The sequence below is a fragment of the Chamaea fasciata genome, unplaced genomic scaffold (genome assembly GCF_029207755.1).
Source record: "Chamaea fasciata isolate MVZ Bird 193981 ecotype frontalis unplaced genomic scaffold, bChaFas1.0.hap1 SCAF_2, whole genome shotgun sequence".
Classification (NCBI taxonomy): Eukaryota; Metazoa; Chordata; class Aves; order Passeriformes; family Sylviidae; genus Chamaea; species Chamaea fasciata.
Window position 1 is genome coordinate 27,354,042 of NW_027094087.1, and position 20,288 is coordinate 27,374,329.

Genomic DNA, 20,288 nt, shown 5'->3' on the forward strand with positions numbered 1-20,288 from the left:
TGGAATTCTTCCTTCAGAAATGGTGCCCATGTATCAAAATGGCTAAGGAAAGAAATATGAGTATTATTAAGGTGTTTGTTGTTTCCTTTCCATATATCTTATTCAGAAATTAAGCTCAGAGGTAAAAAAAAACACCAAAAACCTAACCAAAACAAACCAAACCAAACCAAAACAAAACAAAAAACAAACAAACAAACAAACAAACAAACAAACAAAAAACCACCAAAAAACCAGTAAGTCTAACTTGGTCAAAGTTCCGGGAATAGATTTACTGAATGGCCCTTTAACTGTTTTGGCATTATCCGGAAATGAACTGATCCAACAAGTATGGCCTTTTCATGTGACAAAGATGGAACAAAAGGTTTAACCTGAAGTTTCCTTTTCACAAGCTCAGAACGATTGTCATTTCTGAGAGAGGTTGGTATACCCGATGCGGTAACAAGGGTAACCAACCGTAATTGGATTCAGTGAGAATAATGGTTAATTTGGAGGAAATGAAAGAATGAACTTAAGAAAAATGAAAATTGGGAAATACTAGAGAAAAAATGAGTTTGGAATTACTGAGGGGAAGCACCTCTGGTTAGAGCTTGAGGGAGGCTCCAGGGAAATCACTGCAGAGCAGTAACAAAGGGAATCCACTGTCAGAACAAATGCCTGTGCTGGTGTTACGAACATATTCTGTTGCAAGACCTGCATCCAAGACTAGAAACATACTTGAGGTTTTCCAGCCTAGTTTAGTAGGTTTCCCTCCTACTAATTTACTTCAATATGAAATCAAGTGAGGTTTTTTGAAGACATCAGATATATTGAAAAATCTGTGAATACACAGGAGCTTTTGCTAGTAACATGTATTCACTTTGTTCTTCCCCTCGGACAGACTTGCTTAATGAACTTGGAGGAATCTGTTGGTTTAGATTGGCAGGGAAAAAAGTAATCCTTGTGATTTTACAGCTAGTTGTTAGAATGCAAAACTTCTTGTCACTATATTTTGGACAGAGTTGAGAGAGCTGGCTTTTTTCAGCATTGCATGTAGGCTAGGAAAGGAATATATGACAAATGAAAAATGCTTCCAAATGCCTGGGTGTCCAATGTGGTCTTCAAAATAAAAAAACAACCCCAAAGGCTTGGATAGTCTTGGATAAAGTCCTGATGCCGACTTGGAATGCTCTAAATTCTCCTAACATGAAGTCTCAAAGTTGAACTCTTTCTACCCAACATATTTCTTCACTTTCAGATAGGACAGGCACTACCAACAGGCAGATCTGATTCGTGTCAGCAAATGTTAATTTGCATAATCTATACAGAAGGACCACTTCCAGTTTATTGATAAATTGATAGACATGAATGGAGAGATCTATATTTTAATATAAAGTATTGTAGAGCAATTGAGTTGACTGTGCAGTCTTTAGGCTTATATTGCCTAAGGGACTGGTCTACTTTAAACACTGTTCTAATCAGTGCTGGCTTAAAATATTTAAGATTAATTCATTGAACATGTTTGTATGTGAAAAAACTACTTTATATTTAGTTTAAACGTGTTTCTGTGCAACTTTTAAATGATAAAGCAGGATTATTTTCAACGTACAATTTTTTAAGTATACTAAATTAATCATTGAATGAGATTTGGCAAAAGCATGCATAACTTATAACAAAGCAAAAGTTCATTAATTTTAGAAATCAATAGAATTAAAATATTAAATGTTTATCCTCAGTATTATGTGGGTTAATTACTTGCCACATAAAATAAGGCTTTCCCTTACTAATTCTAAAAACAGTCTTTTTTCACTCTTCCTTTCTTTTTTTTTTCATGTTCAAGTATTAGGCCCTATTTATCCAAGCCTCATTAAGCTACAGAGCCTAAGGATCACACCAACTCCCAGACAACTACACTTTTTTTCTTACTTAATTAAGATCAGGAGCATAAGCCTAAGTGATTAGCATCATAGAGATGATATACTTCGCTTTAGGCACAAGAGTTCCTATTACTATTAGTAATTGTTGTAGGCGTATAATTTTACTGAATCAGACTTAAAATTCCCTTCATTTTTACTATTTTCTGTTCCAACCAGATGTTTAAGTTCTGACAGTACTGGTCTTTGCCTGGTTGCTCTTCATGAGCCTCCACTGAGAACTGTCAGTCTTTTTTTATAGATTATTTTATAGATTTTCCCCTCCCAGCAAGAGAAAATTGGTGAAATGGTAGTGTGCATGACAGAGGTCTAAGATAATTTCTTACCCTTTCATCAGGGAGTCAATATCTTCAAATGAGCTGCAGTAGGAGTAATCTTCTAGCTGACATTCAAAAGACTTCACAAGCAGTTGAAGACTAAAGCACTTAAACTCATGTTCTTGCTTGATGGTTTGTGTATTATCTGTTGTTTGGCATGATTTTATTTCTTTTTCTCCATTTTAGCATATGTTCTGGATTCCTTGGAGCTTTTTTTGTTTATCTCAATCGCCAAGTGGTCCTGGGCATCCGACGTCATAAAGTTCTGAGCCAGTTTCTCACCAAACAGTGAGTGCTTGTGAAGATATTCTCTTTAGGGACCAGATTCTTACACCCCACTGACATTGGATAGTAGCAAAAGCTTTCTTGAAGACAGTAGACCTATTTCATATGTAAGATAGTAAAAATATGAGAACGGGCTTCTATATAACAGTAAGATCTCTGCAACCATCAAGAGAATTTTTCCTGCATTGGATTTTCTTTTTGATCAGCCTCCAATAGCTTCTTGATTTGGAAGGGAGACTCTGCAATATTTGTTAAGAAGATAAGGCAAACTATCCATTGAACAGAAAATATTTTTAATTAGAAAGTCAATAATTATGTTTCTTAAAATCATGCTGTTTCTGGTTTGTTTGGGTTGTTTAGGATCTGTGAAAAATTCAACATTATTTATATTTCAGGAAAACTGGAATCTAACAGCTGAAATCTAAGTATGTTTCTAAAATATATGTTTGTTTTTAAAGCAAAGTGCTGGCAAAAAATGTAAGGAATGTGCTCCATTCTTATGAACCAAAAGCTGAAACTGATAGTAACCAAATGGTGTGAAATGCAGCATGGAAGAGAAATGCAAAATGAAATAAAAGTCTTGACAATACATTTTACAAGACACTTGAAGATACTGTTTTCTCCTCTATAATAAAGTCCTAACCTCTGAAGTTTATAACTTGAACAAGAAATCGTGGCCAGCTGTAAATGTCTTCAGTCTCTTTATAGAAAAAATTTGATACTATAAGAATTTTTGAAGTTGAGAGGCATGGAGGACTTTATTTCTTATCAAGTTGCAGGCCTGACCAGAAGAAAACCACTAGATAAACAGAAGTTTAACTTAATTTCTTATGTGGAAGAAAACTTGTCTTTCTTCATCATGTATTCTTACCCACAAACAGCAGCAGGGCTATCAAATCAAGTTAATAGAGAAGTAGAGCAATGCCTGAAAAGTGGGAATTTACTTTTCACTGATTTCTCAGAATTTTTGAGATTCTTAGACTGAAACAAATTAAAGGTTTTATTTTGTCTTCCTAAATCTCAGCCAATGCTTCCTGCGGGAAACAGTAACTTGCCAAGGACACATGACAGGATTAGTCCAGCATGTGGAAGCAGTTTAGGCTCATGCTGTCCTAGTGCTTGTGAAGTGTCACAGTTTACCCAGACACCCACCCCAGGACTGGACACAGCAGCAGAAAAACACATATGGCTTCGGCCTCTGTCCTGCTGTGTCCCACTGGCCTGATGCTGCTAGACACACTGGCTACCAAGGACATTTTCCCAAAAATTGTGACAGTCAGCAATCCAGTGGAAAGAGAAGCAGTTTTCCCCATAAGAACTAATGCACCAGGGGGTGCCTGCAGAAATGAAAAAAAACCCCTGCCTTTAAATCCACTAGGCCAGGATACATTGCATGGGGGGTGAAGAAGCAAGACTGCCATAATCAGGACAAATGAGAAAAGTAGTGGCTTTTGACAATAAGTCAACACATCACTGCAAACACACATTTCTCCTACATGTTCAAGTTTGTGCATGTTGTACATCCCTCTCTTCCTCCATCCCTCCTATTATATTAATTCTGATAGGAAAAAGGGTCTTGCTGACAGGTGAACTCTATGAATTATGATGATCAGTGGAGCAGTGTAGCACACACCCTTACAGAGCAGGGCATTAAACCGCTGGTAACAGCACTCCAAAGCAATGGATACAAATGCAGAGAGGCTTCACAGAAATAGCATTCCTAGTCCTGAAGTGATGGTGCTACAGGAACAGAAAGTGAGGCCATATTTGTAATAACTTCCTTTCTTTACAGCCGACTGATATACCCTGCGGTTATAACCTTCTGTATAGCATCTGTGACCTTTCCTCATGGATTTGGGCAGTTCATGGCAGGAGAGGTGAGACTGGAGAGTGTATTACCAATCCTGTGCAGTTCTTTGGAACATTCTCTGCCCTAATAACCTCGTGTCAGGGAAAAGGGAAGAACAATATGGGAGGAGTTTGGACTGAGGAGGCACTATATGATCTCTGCTACCTCCTTCATAGAAAACTTGAAAAAGGTCCACTCTTCTAGGAAATAACAAGGAAGATGTTATTCCATGTGTTCAAGTAGTTATCTTTTCACCTGTTTGAGTAAAGTTCTATCTCTCTTTCTGAAGATTAAAAATGTGAATTAAGTTCCATAGTCATGAATTACCACAATAAAAATCTTCTCTGCTTCCTTGTAATGGAGAGAATATTTACTCCATCTAATCTCATGACACATAACTGGTTTTTTGCTGTTTAGCTGATGCCACGGGAAGCCATCAGCACTCTGTTTGATAATTATACCTGGATCAAACACCATGGGGACACCCAGATCCTAGGGAAATCGGCTGCCTGGATCCATCCTAAAGTCAACGTCTTTGTCATCATCCTGCTCTTCTTCCTCGTGAAGGTAGGAAGCCCAGCTCACCATAACCCTTCTCCACTCAGACTGAATGTTCTTCCCTTTCGTAAAGCTGTTTGTGAAGTGCCAGTGAGGAGTAGCTGGGTATTGAATGAAGCACTACAGCTGAAATGGATTCCTACATCTTCTGATGTGATGTTTGTCCACCTTGAATGACCAAAATTATTAGTGAATAGTTTCCTTAATTTAGTGGTCTTTTCTGCTTTCAAGAAGAAAGTCATTCTCCTCACTCATCCTGCTGAATGACCTTTGGTATCCACTGTATAGTAGCTGGTAGAGAAGACTAAATCAGGAAAGATTTCTCAAGTTTCACAAAAATAAATACTTGACTAAAAAAGCTGTCAGATAATTTATGTTTGATCTAAATGAAGTCTGATACAGTCTATTTGAAATTCCTGACTTCAGATAGGAGACAAATAAGAATATGTAAGCACAATCTATAGATGTACGAGGTTCAAGGATTTGTTAGCAGTCCATCAAAACTTGATGGAGAAATGAAGCTGGAAACAGTTTTGCTCACTTCCCAGAAAGCAACAGCAAATTAAAAATTCTGAGCTGACATGGTCTGTAGAAGTTGCAATTGTTCAGCCTCTGAAACGATCAGCTGTGTAATTGACACAGGATAGAGGAAAAAAAAAAGACATTTGAAAGAAGAAAACATCATATTCCAATGTTCAAAATGAAATAGCAAGAAGGAGGTTAAATATATATATACATTTTATATATATATATATATATAAAAGGATACAAATATCATAGAGTAGGTGCTAATTCTTTTATTATTTACTTTTTGCAAAGGGGCTGAAGAGCTGAGGCCACCTTGCAATGTCTGTTGAAAATTTCAGTTAAGAACAGCTATCAATGACTGATTGACACAACTGTTTCCACCTAAAGCAAAACACTCTCTTAAATTTCTGACAAGCATTTAAGGGTTCTCCTTCTGTCATAATTCTTATTACAGTGTACCAAGCAGAAAAGGTCTTGTTTACTTGAAGAAAAGGGGAGTGGACTACAGGGTATGTCAGTCCTGAGTCCATCTGTTTGCCTTTGGAAGAGCTGTACCCTCAGTCACTAGAAACACTGGCACTGTCCTACTAAAGGCTTTCTCTACTCACTGGATGACTGCTCTTGATTTTCTTCTGGATATATTCAGCATTGGGATAGACCACATAAACAAGGAACTGCTATTTTGACTCTGATTCTCCACTGCAGTATAGTCAGTTTTCAGCTGTATTTGTACAGGTTGGGCACTGCAAAGACAGAGCTCAGTGAACAGTACTACACCTCAGCAGTTTTCTGGTCTCTGCAGCCAGGCTGGGCACAGAGTGGGGCAGCAGGAAATGCTACTGCTGCTCAGTAACAACTGCACCCTCTGCCTCTGTTCTAGTTCTGCATGGCTGTTATTGCCACCACGATGCCAATCCCCTGTGGAGGCTTCATGCCTGTTTTCGTATTAGGTGAGTTTCAATTTTGTTTTGCAGCATATTGATCTGACAGGTGGAGAGAATAGGAGAGACACTGCCTACACACCCCGCAGGGTTCATCTGCTGTACGAGGAGTCATCACTTGATGTCTGTGACAACCTGATTAGCACTCCACAGACCAGCCTCTGGGTCTCTGCTTTTGACATTTCCTCAACCCCCTGAAACCAGACTCCAAGTAGGCAATCCCTACCCTTTTACAGAAGGAAAGCCATACTTGGGGAGACATGCTGAGCCATGGCCTTCTAATCTCTATACCTCTTCATTCACAGAGAAAATTCCATCCTACAAATAATAGTAGTTGATCCTTTCACCCCTGAAAGCCAGCCAGAAGAGATAACCTCAAAACTAGTACCCACAATGTAATCTACCACTTACTTCCATCTTCTGACTGAAATGCGATAACATAAAAAGTTTATTAACTTTTAACTGGTTTTAATTCCAATAACAAAATATAAATTAAAAAGAATATGATGCTAATGTTAAGAAGGAGAGGCTGTGTTAGACTGAACTACACAGTCTAACGTGACATTCAGCATTAAGTACCCACAACTGTCAAATGAAACAGGGTGCTCTAAGGACCTCTGAGTTCTGGCAGGCAGCAACTGAACATGAGGCAGTACCATGTCCTTGCAGTGATGAAGGCTAACCAACATCAAGGCTCTGTTAGGAAAAGACCTAGATAGCAATGCAAAGAAATTGTTTCTTTCTATGCATTCAGCATTTTGGATACAATTCTGGAACACTGTGCCATTTTATGTCCACCAATCCAAGAGACAGATCCTTGCAGACTTGTAAAATCTGTCTCAACAAGACATGGGTGACTCCATCTCACTTTGAAATTAGCCCTTTTCTAACATAGGTCAGAACAAGACCTCCAGAAGTCCCTTCCCACAAAAACTTTTCTGTAAGCTGTGATTCTAATGTTTAGACATTCACAGAATGAGAGTCTAAAGGGCCTCAAACTGTGATTTGGACCAACATTGTACACAGTCTGAAAATATGTGCTCCAGCCTGGGAATCATAGCCACTGCTGTGCCTGGTGTGCCCAAGTGGTGTGTCCAGGGGTCAGCTGTATTTACCAGTCTTAGTACCCCTTTTTCCTCTTGGAGTCTAACTTCTGTATTTTGCAACTGAGAACTACTCTTTAGTTACCAGTGTCATTTTAATATAAGTTTTGACTTAGTTTCTGTTAGAAAATATCCAAGTGATTGCCCAGCACAGCAGCACAGCACAGACCAGATGTTCCTTAAATGTTAATAACTGTCAGTGATATTTTTCAGGTGCTGCATTTGGACGTCTCATTGGGGAAATCATGGCATCGCTTTTTCCCAACGGGATCCTCTTTGATGACATTCTTTATCAAATCTTACCTGGAGGGTATGCTGTCATTGGTGAGCCTCCATGTCTTCCTTTTTCCTCACCTGGCCCCACTGCTGTAATCTTCCTGCTTGACATGGCATGCTGTTTCTATATGACAGTCTTCTCCTCCCCCTATTCCTTCTCCTACCTGGGAAAGGTGCAGCAGCTTTGACAGGAGCGGTGAGCCACACAGTCTCCACCGCTGTCATCTGCTTTGAGCTGACGGGTCAGATCTCCCACATTCTGCCCATGATGGTGGCTGTCATCCTTGCCAACATGGTGGCACAGAGTTTGCAGCCCAGCCTCTACGACAGCATCATCCAGGTGAAGAAGTTACCCTACCTGCCAGACCTGGGCTGGAATCACATAAGGTATAGTAGCAAAACAGGTGGAAAGAGGGAGTGGCAAAGAAATAAAGCAGGAAAGGGTTAAGACCACAGAGGAATAAAAGGTTATGAAAAGGGTTCAGGACTACAAAGGAATTAAAAAGGCAGAATAGGCCTGCAGTAAGAAAAAACAAGTGTTGGAGTAGAATTAGGTTTCATACACAAAAATGGAGAAAAGTCCTCTTCTTTTTTTCACTAAAAGCAAAAGTTGGAATGACCTGCAATGTTACTGAATTTGTATTAATATTTCCAAATTGCTTCAGCTTAAAAATTTAAAAATCAGGAGTCTCGTTTATCTAAATTTAGGGGTTTGGGTATTTTTTCCCCAGAAAATGTTTAAAATACTTTATTTGGATATTTTACTTGAATCAAAACTCAGTTATTCCTATAAATGTCTTCCTCTCTCTAGTATGTATCATACACAGAGGTATGTATATAAAAAAATCATCTATACATATATGTATACATGTGACTATTTTATGGTGAGGGGTAACAGTGGAATACAACTATAATGGAAATCCAGTTAATCTGTATTTATCCTCTTGGAAAGTCCTCTGTTTACTCTCCCAGAAGATCATTTGGCAGCTGTATTTTGAGCACTTTTTCAAGGAGTGGTCATTTAGGTATTTCTTCAGGGAATTTATGTGCTTGACATTTTTAATATGCTAACTCTTCCTCTTGTCATCCATAAATTCACAGCAAATACAATATCTTTGTTGAGGATATTATGGTCCAAGATGTGAAATTTGTTTCCTCCAACTGTAAATACCGAGACTTACAAGAAGTACTCCAAAGCACCACAGTGAAATACTTGCCTTTGGTGGACTCACCAGGTAAGCAATGTGGAGAAACTGGTCCTTCCTGAAGACTGTCTCAGCTTGGGGAAACTAGCTTTCAAATTACATGGTGTGAAGCAGGCAGTGTGACCTACCACACAAAAAAATAAATCCTAAGAATGTCCCACTGTGGATGATGTATGGCAGACAGCTGTTTCAGCTGGCCAGACAGGTAAGCTGGAGTGTGGGCAATGAAGCAGATCCAGCACGTAGGGGAGGTATGTGGGAAGACTACAGACTGAACTGTGACAACAGGGCCCTCCTGGGATCCTGGATGAGCCAAGAGCTTGCCTGGGGTGGCACGGCTTAGGACAGCAAGGTCCCTTCCCACAGCCCTACAGCCTAGGAGCCACCACAGGGCTACTCGATGACTCTTGTACAGCTCTGGATCGTACAAGCCCGAGCACTTGGAGCCTGAGCAGCTGGAAGGAGGAAGGGGTGATGTGTGGAAGGGGACCTTCAAAGCCTTGAGGTGGCTTAATGGCTTCCCTGCTCTGTGCTGTGCAGACACCATGATCCTCCTGGGGTCTGTGGAGCGATTGGAACTGCAGGCTCTGCTCCAGACACACCTGAGCCCAGAGCGGCGACGGCTCCTCAACAGAGAAAGGCAGCAGAAGCTGAATGAGGCACCCTACAATGGACCCTGGGCAAACCTGCCAAAGCTGCAGCACGAATCTTTTGCTTATGTCGATGAGGATGAGGATACAGATGAGAAGGGAGAGGTGAGGGAGAGAAGTGGACAGACTGCAACACAGAGACTGCTTAGAAGCAGTTAGGCATTTGAGGAAGCTGAGAAATGAATGGCATAAGGTGGACTTTATTTTCTCTCCTTTCCCTAACAGCTGCCTCGGCCTCCGAGTCCCACTCCCAGCTACCCAGAGGAGCCAAATGGCCCAACAAGTCCTCTTAAACAAATGCCTGAAACCTTGGAGCCCCAGCAACACTCAGGTATGGTAACTTCTGTCATGGCTCAAACTCATCCTAGCCAGCTTGGGGAAGCTTTCATGCTAACTCTGTGTACCTGCATGTGTGAGGTGCTGGTTTCCCAGAGACAAAGAGAAGGAGCTTTCTCTGCTGTTCCTGAATGAAAGACACTTTGTTAGTGCACCTCAACATTAGTGTAATACCTGGAAATACCTTCTGGGATTGAGTAACCTTCTGTTATGATCCCTCAGAGAGCACAGCACAAGCAGACCCACTAAGGATGGCCTCTCATTGTCTTCCCACTCCATTCTTTGCAATAACAACTCCTTGGACATTTTCTGTAGAGTCGGCAGGGAACAGTCCCACCTCTTGGCTCCTTCAGCATGTGAATGAATCTCCCTGGGGAAAGCAGCCTGAGAGCTAAATACCTGCACTAAGTTTTTGAGTAGCTCAGGCTGTTGCTCAGACATCTCCAAAACTGAAAGGTTCCTCCCTTGGACACGCATCTCTTTGATTCAGCTGCATTAATATGATGGACACTGATGTATTGTGTTCTTTTGTGTCACACTCCAGCCTGTATTAGCTTTGCTTTCAAGATTGTACTCATACTCATTTCTGATTCATTTATCATGTATATTTGAGGCAGGATGGTGGGTTGGTTTTATCCTTTATGCGTCCTGAAATATGCAGAGAGTGAGTAAGCACAGAGACATAACCCAGTCTTGAGAATGAGTAGAGGATAGGGTTTTAGCTCGTGCTTTTAGGCGCCCCAGCATTACATGTAATGTAGAGCATATAGCACATTCTGGTTCATTAACACCCCTCATGTATGACTAAACCTCTAAGGCATAGAAAAATCCACATTATGCTTCCAGAGCAATGGAGTGGTGGGGCAGACATCCACCTATCTTACCAAAGCAGAAAAACAACCACATATGAAAACAAGGACAGTATGTGAAACATTTTCTGTGAAGCTAGAACTGAGTGACCCAGGAATGACAAGAGGAAGTGGAACAAGAGTGAATTCATGAGACCTTTCTTTTCTTTTTTTAGTTTGGCTCACAGCTATCATTGTTTCTGACCAAACTTCCTCCACAGCCTTGTTCACAACAGCACCAGGCCCTGTCTCCTCCTCTTTGCTACCTCCCTGCCTGGGAGTACAATTCTGGTCTTTTCTATTCCCATCATTTCACTGCTGACAGAACCCACGGACTCCTCACCCCTTGGCACCTCTCACATCCAGTTTGTTGATATGTTTTGTTGCATGGGAATATTCATTCTGGAATGTCCCAGACACCATCTTACAAACTGAATGCCAGACTGTGACCAGCTCAGCTCTACCGTGTCCCTCACAGTATTTCCCAGCCTGCCTTGGGTAGGAGGATGCAATCAGTGGGGCTTTGTATTTTTGTCTCTCTCTTGTTCTTCTCTCTTATCCACGTGTTTTTGTTCTCATCCTTCAGGTAGTTTCAGAAGTCTGAGGCAACTGATCCAGCAGCTCTTGTGCCATTGCAGCCGTCCACATGAAACAGAGAGCACCATCCAGGTTAGGGCTACAGAGAGCCTGGTAGTACCCTGAAGAAGGAAGGGAATGCAATGGAACTCAAAACTACTACTTGAGACATTCAGCATTTGGCTAAAGCATAGACACAACTGTGATCCTGAACTCTGACAGCATCAGTGGGGAACTCCCTCCAAGGAGAAAGGGTGTGATTACTGTAAAGGAATGTGCATCTTCCTAAAGAGTCACCTGTGCTCAGTGTCAGGTTACCATCATGATTGAGTTTGGGCACCTTTTCTCAGGGAAAAAATTAATGATATTTTGGCTAACCTGCAATAAAGTGCAGTTCTATTTCATTTGGCAAACAGCTTTGGACAGATGGAGAAAAATGAAAAAAAAAAGCTTTTGGCTCTTGCCATGTTAAATGCCCTTGGTTATCTGACACACCTGCACAGGGTTTGGGGATAACAGACAGAGCTTACAGGAGACCCACCCACTCCAGAGCAGTGGTTGGACGCCACGTGGGATATCCTGAGAGCATCTAGGTCAGCATTAGATGGCCATGTTTAGGCACCTGAACTGCTCCCCAGAACTCCATGGTGAACTGTCATTGGCAAGGGAAGCACAGCAAGGGCAGAGTACACCGTATAATGGATGAGTATAAAGCAAATCTAAGCACTTGGTAATACACTATTTGGAACACAAAGGGGACCACATGGGGTGAGGAGGCTGTGCAGATTTTCCCTTTCTGTACTCCGTGAAACTGTGGGTTCTTTGGCTGTCCTGAACAGTGTTTTCTCCTACAGGAGCCAGTGGAAGTCATTGAGACAATGACACCAGAAGAGGTAAGACCAGGTGCAAAAACGGGGCGAGGCTACATGAGTGTTTCTTTTACCCATTTCCTATCGCTTACAATACTCCAGGAACCTCAGTGATTGCTAGATAAAGCCATAGCCAAAGTAATGCTCTTCTTGGAGTGGGCAAGTCTCACCCATAAGAGAAGAGATTGGCTAGATGTGCTGGTAAGACTCTGACTAATCTGATCGAGCTTTGAAGTCATCCCTGCTGCAGCAGGGTTTTGAACTAGAGGCCTCCACAGGTGCCCCCTCATCTAAATCTTTCTGTGGGCCCATATTGTTCCTTCATTTCTTACACAATGGATCAATTATCTTGCAAAGACAAGGGGAAGATGCACTCAGAAAGGAAAGCTAAAGATCTTCACTCCCTCTTTAAGACGGAAAAAACAAAACTCTCATCTTTTCAGGGAATCTCTGAATTGCCCTGTTTCCACAGGAACTTGACATCTGACAAGAAAGGGATGGGAAACTTGAGGGGTGAGATATAATGGAGAGGATGAATGATGTACATAGGAAGGAAGAAGCGTTAACTGGAGGAGGGGACTAGTTTGGGTACACAAGACAGCAATGCTGCAGGTAGCTGTAAGAGTGATTCCTCTTTTTTCCTGTGTCAGATAGATGCTTGGGAACAGGAGGAGCTGAACAAGAACGTGTGCTTTGACAGCTGCCGTGTAGATCCTTCCCCTTTCCAACTGGTGGAGAGAACTTCTCTGCACAAGGTGAGTGCAGATGTCTCCCTGAGGCATACATCATTTTTCTCCACTCATTCCAAGTCCAGTCTATGACTTATTTCTTCTCCTTGCCACCACCTACAAGTACTATCACCAGCCACTTTCACATCAAGCTAAAGAAGTGAGCTTGTTCCTGTAATCTTCTGTGTATACCTCCAATCTCCTGCAAAATGAAAGGCTTTGTGATAAGAAGTCTGAGTCCATTTATTAAAAAGGCTTTTGGAAAAAAAAGAAACCAACAACAAAAAAAACCCCTGCTACATTAACAGTAGCATTGTGTGCCTTGCTGCTGAGGCATTAGACTGAGATTTACGCTCTGCCCTGTCAGTGTGCAGCACTGGAATGAGCACTCCTGGATTTCTCAGGGTGTTTTTCTGTCAGGGTGTAGAGTCTGCCTGTGTCACAGGCTCATCACTGAACTGAAGCACAAGGAAAGAGGAAGGTGGATCATGCAACACCTGGAGTCAGCATAGGATGACTGGGGATTAAAGCAATCCTTGTATGTCAGGAGGAAGACAGGACTGGGCTTTCACTCAGTGGAAAGGGAAAGCAGTCTACTGAAGTAGAATTGCACTGTGCATGCTTTCATCAATACCCATTTAATGTGAATGGTCAGCATAGGCCTTGTACTAAATTAATTAAATACTGTTGAGATCTCATCCTTCAGCAAAACAAGAATAGGCTACCATATAGTTCAGATGAGTTTTTTGGAGGGGTGGGTGAAGTCATCTGAAAACCACTAGCATTTATCTTTGAAAATATAGGCTTACAAAAAATTATACCTGAAGGCTGACCATGGGGAAAGTTTCGTACCTGTCATACAAAAGAGCAAGTGTGAAACTCTGAAATAACAGACAAATCAACTTAATTTAGATGCACAAAAACCCCCCATCAAAAATAAATTATCTAACTATATGAAGTATGCACAGTTAGAGCTAAATGTGAGACTACTGACAATGACAAGATTATCACAGTTTATTTTGACCAAACTATATTTAACTTGTTTGGTTTTCTTTTGCATTGGAGTAAAATGTCTTGTTCTTGAGATATCAGATTTTTCCTAGTTTACACTTGAACATGACATTCAGTATCACATATGATGCTAATAAAAAAAAGTCTAACATTAGTTGTGACAGAATGATTTCATATAAAGCCAAGGTAAAGTCCAGCTAGAGCTCTGCTTCAGGAACCTGGAGGTTGGAAATATATCAGAGATGAGCACTGAGAATGTGGAAAGTTTTAGAAAGCCAGATCTGTGAATAATAGTAAAATAATGGGGTATATTTAGGCTGAAGAAAAGAAGACTGATAGCAGTGTGATATCTGTCCTTTCAAGGAGACTTTATAAGAGAAAGGGAATAACCTGTTCTCAGTGTTCTCACTGCACTGGATAAGAAGCAACAAGCTTAAGCTTTCACAGAAAATATTCTAGGACAGGAAAAAAAGAAATCCTCTATTGTTAAGGAAAGCACTGGAATAAATAACCTAAGCAGTTTTTGACTTTACATATTACTATATGGTAGTTCAGTTTGCAGCACCAAAATGAAACCTGCATAGGTCTCCAAATGCACAACACAGGGTGTTGTATGTGAATCTCCACCAGATGCAGGAAAAGAATGACCTTGAGAACGTGCTCTCTATCATCAGCACAGTCCCAAGTACGGCTGCACAGCAGAAGCAGCTAAGAGTAGTATTTGGCAGATACAAAAGGGGAAGAAGGGAAGATGTAATTTCTCACTGAGATAACTGCACAATTTTGTGTCTTTGTGATTTCTAAATTCTGAGTCCCAGCTCTAGCAACAAGTTCTGTGTTACCCATTTCCAAAGTCCCTGAAATGGCATTTTGTGGTTTTGCTCCTAGACACACACGTTGTTCTCACTCCTGGGCCTCACCCACGCCTATGTAACCAGCATGGGGAAGCTGAGGGGAGTGTTGGCTTTGGAAGAGGTGAGTACAGATCCTCTGCCATCCTCTTAAATAACTGCAAGTGTCCTGTGGATCACTGCAGTAACTCACAGGTGCTGCAAGTTCCAGCTGGAAATATATATTACTGCAAGTGCTACATTTTCAATCCAGTGCTGAATTCTGAGTCAGCTCTTTGGAAGCCACGTAAAGGAATGGATGACTGCATTTCAGAGGAGGCAGCAGGTGTTGTTTCCAGGGATGTTAGAAGGTTCATATTTTTCTTAAGTGTAGGGCTCTTAAATGAGGCTTAATAGCCCCTCTTAACTGAGTGGCTATTATTGCTTCTGAAAGAGGTGTGGAATTTGTTGTTTACCACGGAATTTTTCATTACATCACCAGTTTAAAAGATTATTTCCACAGGCCCCAGAAGTAGAGCTATGACTCTACTTGTGATCCCTTTACCCTGGGGAGTAGATGGGCTTCTGCTGGGTAGGGCAGGGTGAGCTTCCCTTTCGTGGATTTTTTTCTTGAAATTTTTCTCCTTTTTTCAGCTCCAGAAGGCAATAGAGGGTTCCACCCGCTCCGGGGTCCGTCTCCGACCACCCCTTGCCAGTTTCCGGGACATCAACCGGACTTCCATCAGCAGTAAGGTGGGGCAGGGTGCCCAGGCGTGGAGCCGGGACGACAACGACAAGGTGGGAGCACAGCCAGCAGCAGCCCTGGACACCGAGAGCCCTCTGCCCCCTGGCTCACACTCCCCCCAGCCCTCACACTCACAGGAAGAGGGAGAAGTCCCCAGCTCTGCTTGTGCCACGGATACCGAGCTGGAAGAGATGGAGCTGACAGGGCCAGTTGCTGAAAACATCTCAGACATCCTCAAGGACATAAACCCATACACCACTGACCTGGATGAAGATGAAGATGAGGATGTTCCCTTATAGCTGGTGTGAGGGCAGCAGCCCATCACACTCTTCAGTGAGCCAGTCTTCTTGTGTTTGCTCCTCAAAGAGAAGCTTTTGGATGTTCTTTGCAACCCCCACAGAGGAATGATTCAGCTGGGAGGAGGGACATCAGACTGCCCCCTTCTTCTGATGCTTTCCCTCTGTGCAGACTGTTAGGCTGCTGGACTATTCGGGTGTGTGCAGGTGTCACATGTGGACTGCAAAGTGCCTGAGTGCAGGCTTACAATGCCCAGGCTTCTGCCATGGCAGAGCACACTGTGACAGGACATGGATACTGCTGGACACAGTCAGGATGCTCTGGGTCCATCTCCCATGTGGAAAGGCGAGGAGTATTACTTCTCACTCGCCACTGGTGCCGTCCTTCCAGTCACACCAGGCCTGCACGCAGCAGTGTAACACAGCCAGACCTCCAGCCTAGAAGCATACTGCTGCCTCTGACTGCCACCCTGTCCATGCTGCTGCAGCTCCTTTCCACTGGCTCTTATCTTGCACCCCCCCCAAACATTCCCATGTAGAACATTTTTATTCTTTCTCAATTTTTACTCTGGGATTTTCCTGGATGGGGATGCAGTTAGGAGCTTCTCCTCTGTCCTATAGCTGAGCCATGCCCTACAACACAGATGGGAGGAAAATATTTGGTATATGTCTCCTGTCTCAAATACAGCCAAGGCTTTAGAAAACACTTGAAGGAAGAAAAGCTTCTTTGTTTTCCCATCATCTCTGGAATTTTGAAACAGAATGGGAAAAATTTAAGTGAGGGCATCCTCAGTGCTGGGGGAAGAGGAGTAAAACAGCATATATGTACCTATATTTCAAACAACTGTGTTTGTCTCTCTGAATCACTGTTCACAATTTTCCACAGTTATAGTCTTAAAATACAAGAACTCAAGAAAAAAAAATTATGGAGTGTTAGCAGGCTGCCAAGAAATACAGCAGAGGGAAGACACATTTTCTACACTTTGAAAACAGGTTTCTTTCTGAAAACTCCTGCTCTCTTTCCTGGTAATTCTACCCTGCCTACTTTCCACATATTTCTGCATACCTCAGATCTGAGAATTCCAGCTCTCACTTTTGCCAGCTTGTCTCTGTTGTGACTAACAGCAGAGACCTCAACCCTTGTCTGCAGCATCCCTCTCTATTCCAGTTCTAAATCTGGAGCAGATCTGCATCTTGCAAAAAGATGTCTTGTCAGTTCGTGTCATGCATGCAAAGCCTTGGCATCCAAAGGTAAGATGCTGCTTTGTTTAATTCACTGCTCTTGTGAGGTTTTCTCAGTAAACAGGCAAAACCAAATTCTGTGTATTCTGCAGCTTCTTCTAATGGTCTATGTCTCTTTCTACTGTATTTTTGGTGTCTCACAGCACTTAAATGCAGTCCCAAGCAGCCTATTAGATGTGTTTCCACTTATCAGCAACAGAGAAGAAATCCAGGCACTGAAAATATGTTCTTGGGGACATTCTCATTCCCCTTCCTGATATTAGTAAAGCATTATCTAACTTAGAGTGACCAGTTCTACTTTAACACGTGATTTTCCATAAGCTGTCTCAAGAGCAAGTCAAAAATATCATTACCTCTAACCCAGTCACCAAAGGAAAATTCCCTCCTGGCTTTAATTCCAAGGATTGACCTTGCACCAATTCCTCTCTGATGATGCTTATGGGTGGGAGGATCTGTGATAAGCTTAAAGTAGAAGGAAATCTTCCCCGCTAGTCTCCTGAAGAGAGAGAAATTTGTATTTGCTGTCTGGAATTCAGAGCCCACCAGGTCTGTTGTTTCTGGCACAAGATCACTCTTTGTAAGCTAACTGGGGACAGCCTTTCTCTGCCTGAATGATTGTCTGTCCCCCGGGAGCCGCCCTGTCCTTGTTAGGAGACAGTGGTGATCGGAGGGCAAGTCTCCTGCACACAACAGCTGCTTGCCTCCACCAGAGGGGCACCTTTGTGTCTGCCAGGCATCAGCACAGCCTCCCCACTACCTCTGTGTCACCTTCTGCTGCCTGCAGGGAAGAGGCAAAACAACTACTTTGTTTTGTTTGTTTGTTTTTTCTCAAGGAATTTTGATAGTCCCTTGTGTAAGCAGAGGAGAAAGGACATTCCTTTAACAAATCATAAGTACTCAGTGAGTGACAACACTGAGGCCAAATCTGGTCTGAGGGTCCAAGCACACTCAAGAAAGATGAGTTTCTCCAAGTCAACCCCAGCCTTGCTGTGCAGACTTATACTTTACAGCTTAAGCACATGCTTCCCCTGAGACAGATGAGACAAGGAGAAACTTTGAGGCTGGAGTCAGTACACCTCCCCCTCTTCTCTCCTGAATACAGATATATGCTCTGCTCCAGTCCCACACTTCTCCTACAGCATGTTACAGAAGAACTGGGATGTGACTGGCTGAGAACGCAGATGGGAGTCTAAATCCAAGCCAGTGAGTGTGTGAGTCATGACAGACAGATTGTGAGCTGGGGGAGATGAAGCTGGAACAAAAATGATGTACATGAAGAGGCTTGGGGAGCTCAGAGTGAAACACTGGCTGACCTGGAAAGCTTCTTGAGGTTCATCACTTGAGATTGCAAGAGAACACACATGTGCCCACACATGCACACACAGGTACCTCATCACTCCTATTGCCTTTCGCCGTCCCTGGGCTACTGTGAAGAGCAGGATTGCTCTCTGGGGGGGAGCTGAAAGGTGGGTGCAACTGCTGCTCTTTGTAGACACTATTCAAGATCCATTCCAGGTATTGCCTCCACCCATGGAACAGAAGCAGCATTCATCTGCACCACTTTCTCACCTTACTGTCATGTATTCATACATGAAAACGCATCAGGAGCCATGATGGGACACAAAACACCCTGCAAAGATGGTTTTCAAAGGCTGAAGTTGCTTCCGCTTTCATCTTATCAATAAAATCTTCACTGAGCTGATGCCAAGTACCTTAATAGGTGCAAAATGTGCAGTAAAATAATACAAAGCCTACCTTTGTCATGGGAACTTTAGGCCTGTGCCCTCTCAGGCTATCCCACTATGCCCCCTCAAAGTTTAAACTTTAAACCTTTGTCCAGCAAATGAAGTCACACTGATCTGTCACTCTAAAACCTGCATCTCCCATCCTATCCAAATAGCACAGACTTGATTAGCTACAGGGAAAAATCTCTTTCTCTCAAACCAAAATATCCCCAGAATTTGTACCAGCTGTGAGGCCTTCCCATCCACATAGAAATTCACATCTAGCAAAAAACTGAACTCTTCCTTTCACATGGCACTTAAGGGTGAAAGCAGAGTCTTGTTTTTAAATGCATCAATATAAAGAATTGAAAAAACAGGGAAGACTTATGGTTGGTAAGACAACAAGTGGGGCTTTAGGTAGGTATGACAAGCCTAAGAGACTTGGCCATAAGCCGAATAAAGGAGAAAACACATGGAGCTGAACTACTGGACAATAAGAAAGATTTGCCTCAACAAAGTAACATTTTTGGTTGCCTAATCATTTGAGACTAAATAAATTCTAGTTTTCTAAGCCTATGGACAAAAACAATTAGTACAGGCAGAAACAGAGAGACAGAGTCCAAAAAAATAACAACCCCCTTCTGCCCAGTTATGCAAATACTGTATAGAAGTGTGTGTTTTGTGGCCAAAGAGTACAAGACCACCATTAACCAGCTAAGCCAGTGAAGAGTCCCTCTTTGCCTAATCAGACCAAACCCAGGAAGGGTATAATTAAAAACAGTCACAGCAAGCACTGAGTTGTTCATGGCCACATAAGCAGATATCTCGGCACAGCTCTCATAAAAATTTAATCAACAGTGGAGACCAATAATTAAAATTTACACATAAAAGCCATGCCTGAGCATTAGGGTTAGGGTCTTAAGACGTGACGCAAAACCTTTTAATGCTGTGTTTGTGGGAGACAAGCTTACTCTGGTCCTGACCATGAGCCACAGGCTGTTCTTTTGTGTCCCCCGTGCCAGTGGACAGACAACCCTGTGCAGGTGCACTCAGGCACATACACAAACATCACCTCTGTGATGTCAAATCACGGCTGTGCAGTAGCAGAAAACTCGCCAACTCAGTTTCCTGTGCCTTGAGCCACACCTCTCCTTCCCTCACCTTGCTGGATGTCACCAAGTCCCAGCGCAGCCTCATGGTAAGACAAACAAGACACTGCTGTGGACACTGCTGGGATTAGTGTGATGGCTAAATGAGGTAGAGTCTCACCCAAACCTATTATTAGTTCAAGCACTGGACTTTGAAATGAACATTTGCTCCCATCCCAGCTTTTTTAGCGCTGCTAGTGCAAACATCTTGTCCTGTGTTGTAAAACCAGTTACAGAAACACATCTAGCCAACTTGAAGAATTGCACCCGATATGGAGGACAGTGTCCAGCTGTGGAAAAGTCCAGTAGCAAA

The 20,288-nt window shown here is 42.4% G+C and overlaps 1 protein-coding gene across 1 annotated transcript in view; it reads left to right on the forward strand.

The window, feature by feature from the left end:
* CLCN1 (chloride voltage-gated channel 1) overlaps positions 1-16,389 on the forward strand; it is a 38,255-nt gene extending 21,866 nt beyond the window's left edge. Inside the window, exons 11-24 of the mRNA XM_066177284.1 lie at positions 2,414-2,515; positions 4,305-4,389; positions 4,779-4,928; positions 6,328-6,397; positions 7,705-7,815; positions 7,941-8,154; positions 8,869-9,002; positions 9,513-9,727; positions 9,848-9,953; positions 11,393-11,475; positions 12,237-12,275; positions 12,902-13,006; positions 14,879-14,965; positions 15,475-16,389. Coding sequence (XP_066033381.1) covers positions 2,414-2,515; positions 4,305-4,389; positions 4,779-4,928; positions 6,328-6,397; positions 7,705-7,815; positions 7,941-8,154; positions 8,869-9,002; positions 9,513-9,727; positions 9,848-9,953; positions 11,393-11,475; positions 12,237-12,275; positions 12,902-13,006; positions 14,879-14,965; positions 15,475-15,864 — 1,891 coding nt within the window. The 3' untranslated portion in view covers positions 15,865-16,389. The remainder of the gene's footprint in view (positions 1-2,413; positions 2,516-4,304; positions 4,390-4,778; positions 4,929-6,327; positions 6,398-7,704; positions 7,816-7,940; positions 8,155-8,868; positions 9,003-9,512; positions 9,728-9,847; positions 9,954-11,392; positions 11,476-12,236; positions 12,276-12,901; positions 13,007-14,878; positions 14,966-15,474) is intronic.
* The last annotated feature ends 3,899 nt before the right edge of the window (positions 16,390-20,288 follow it).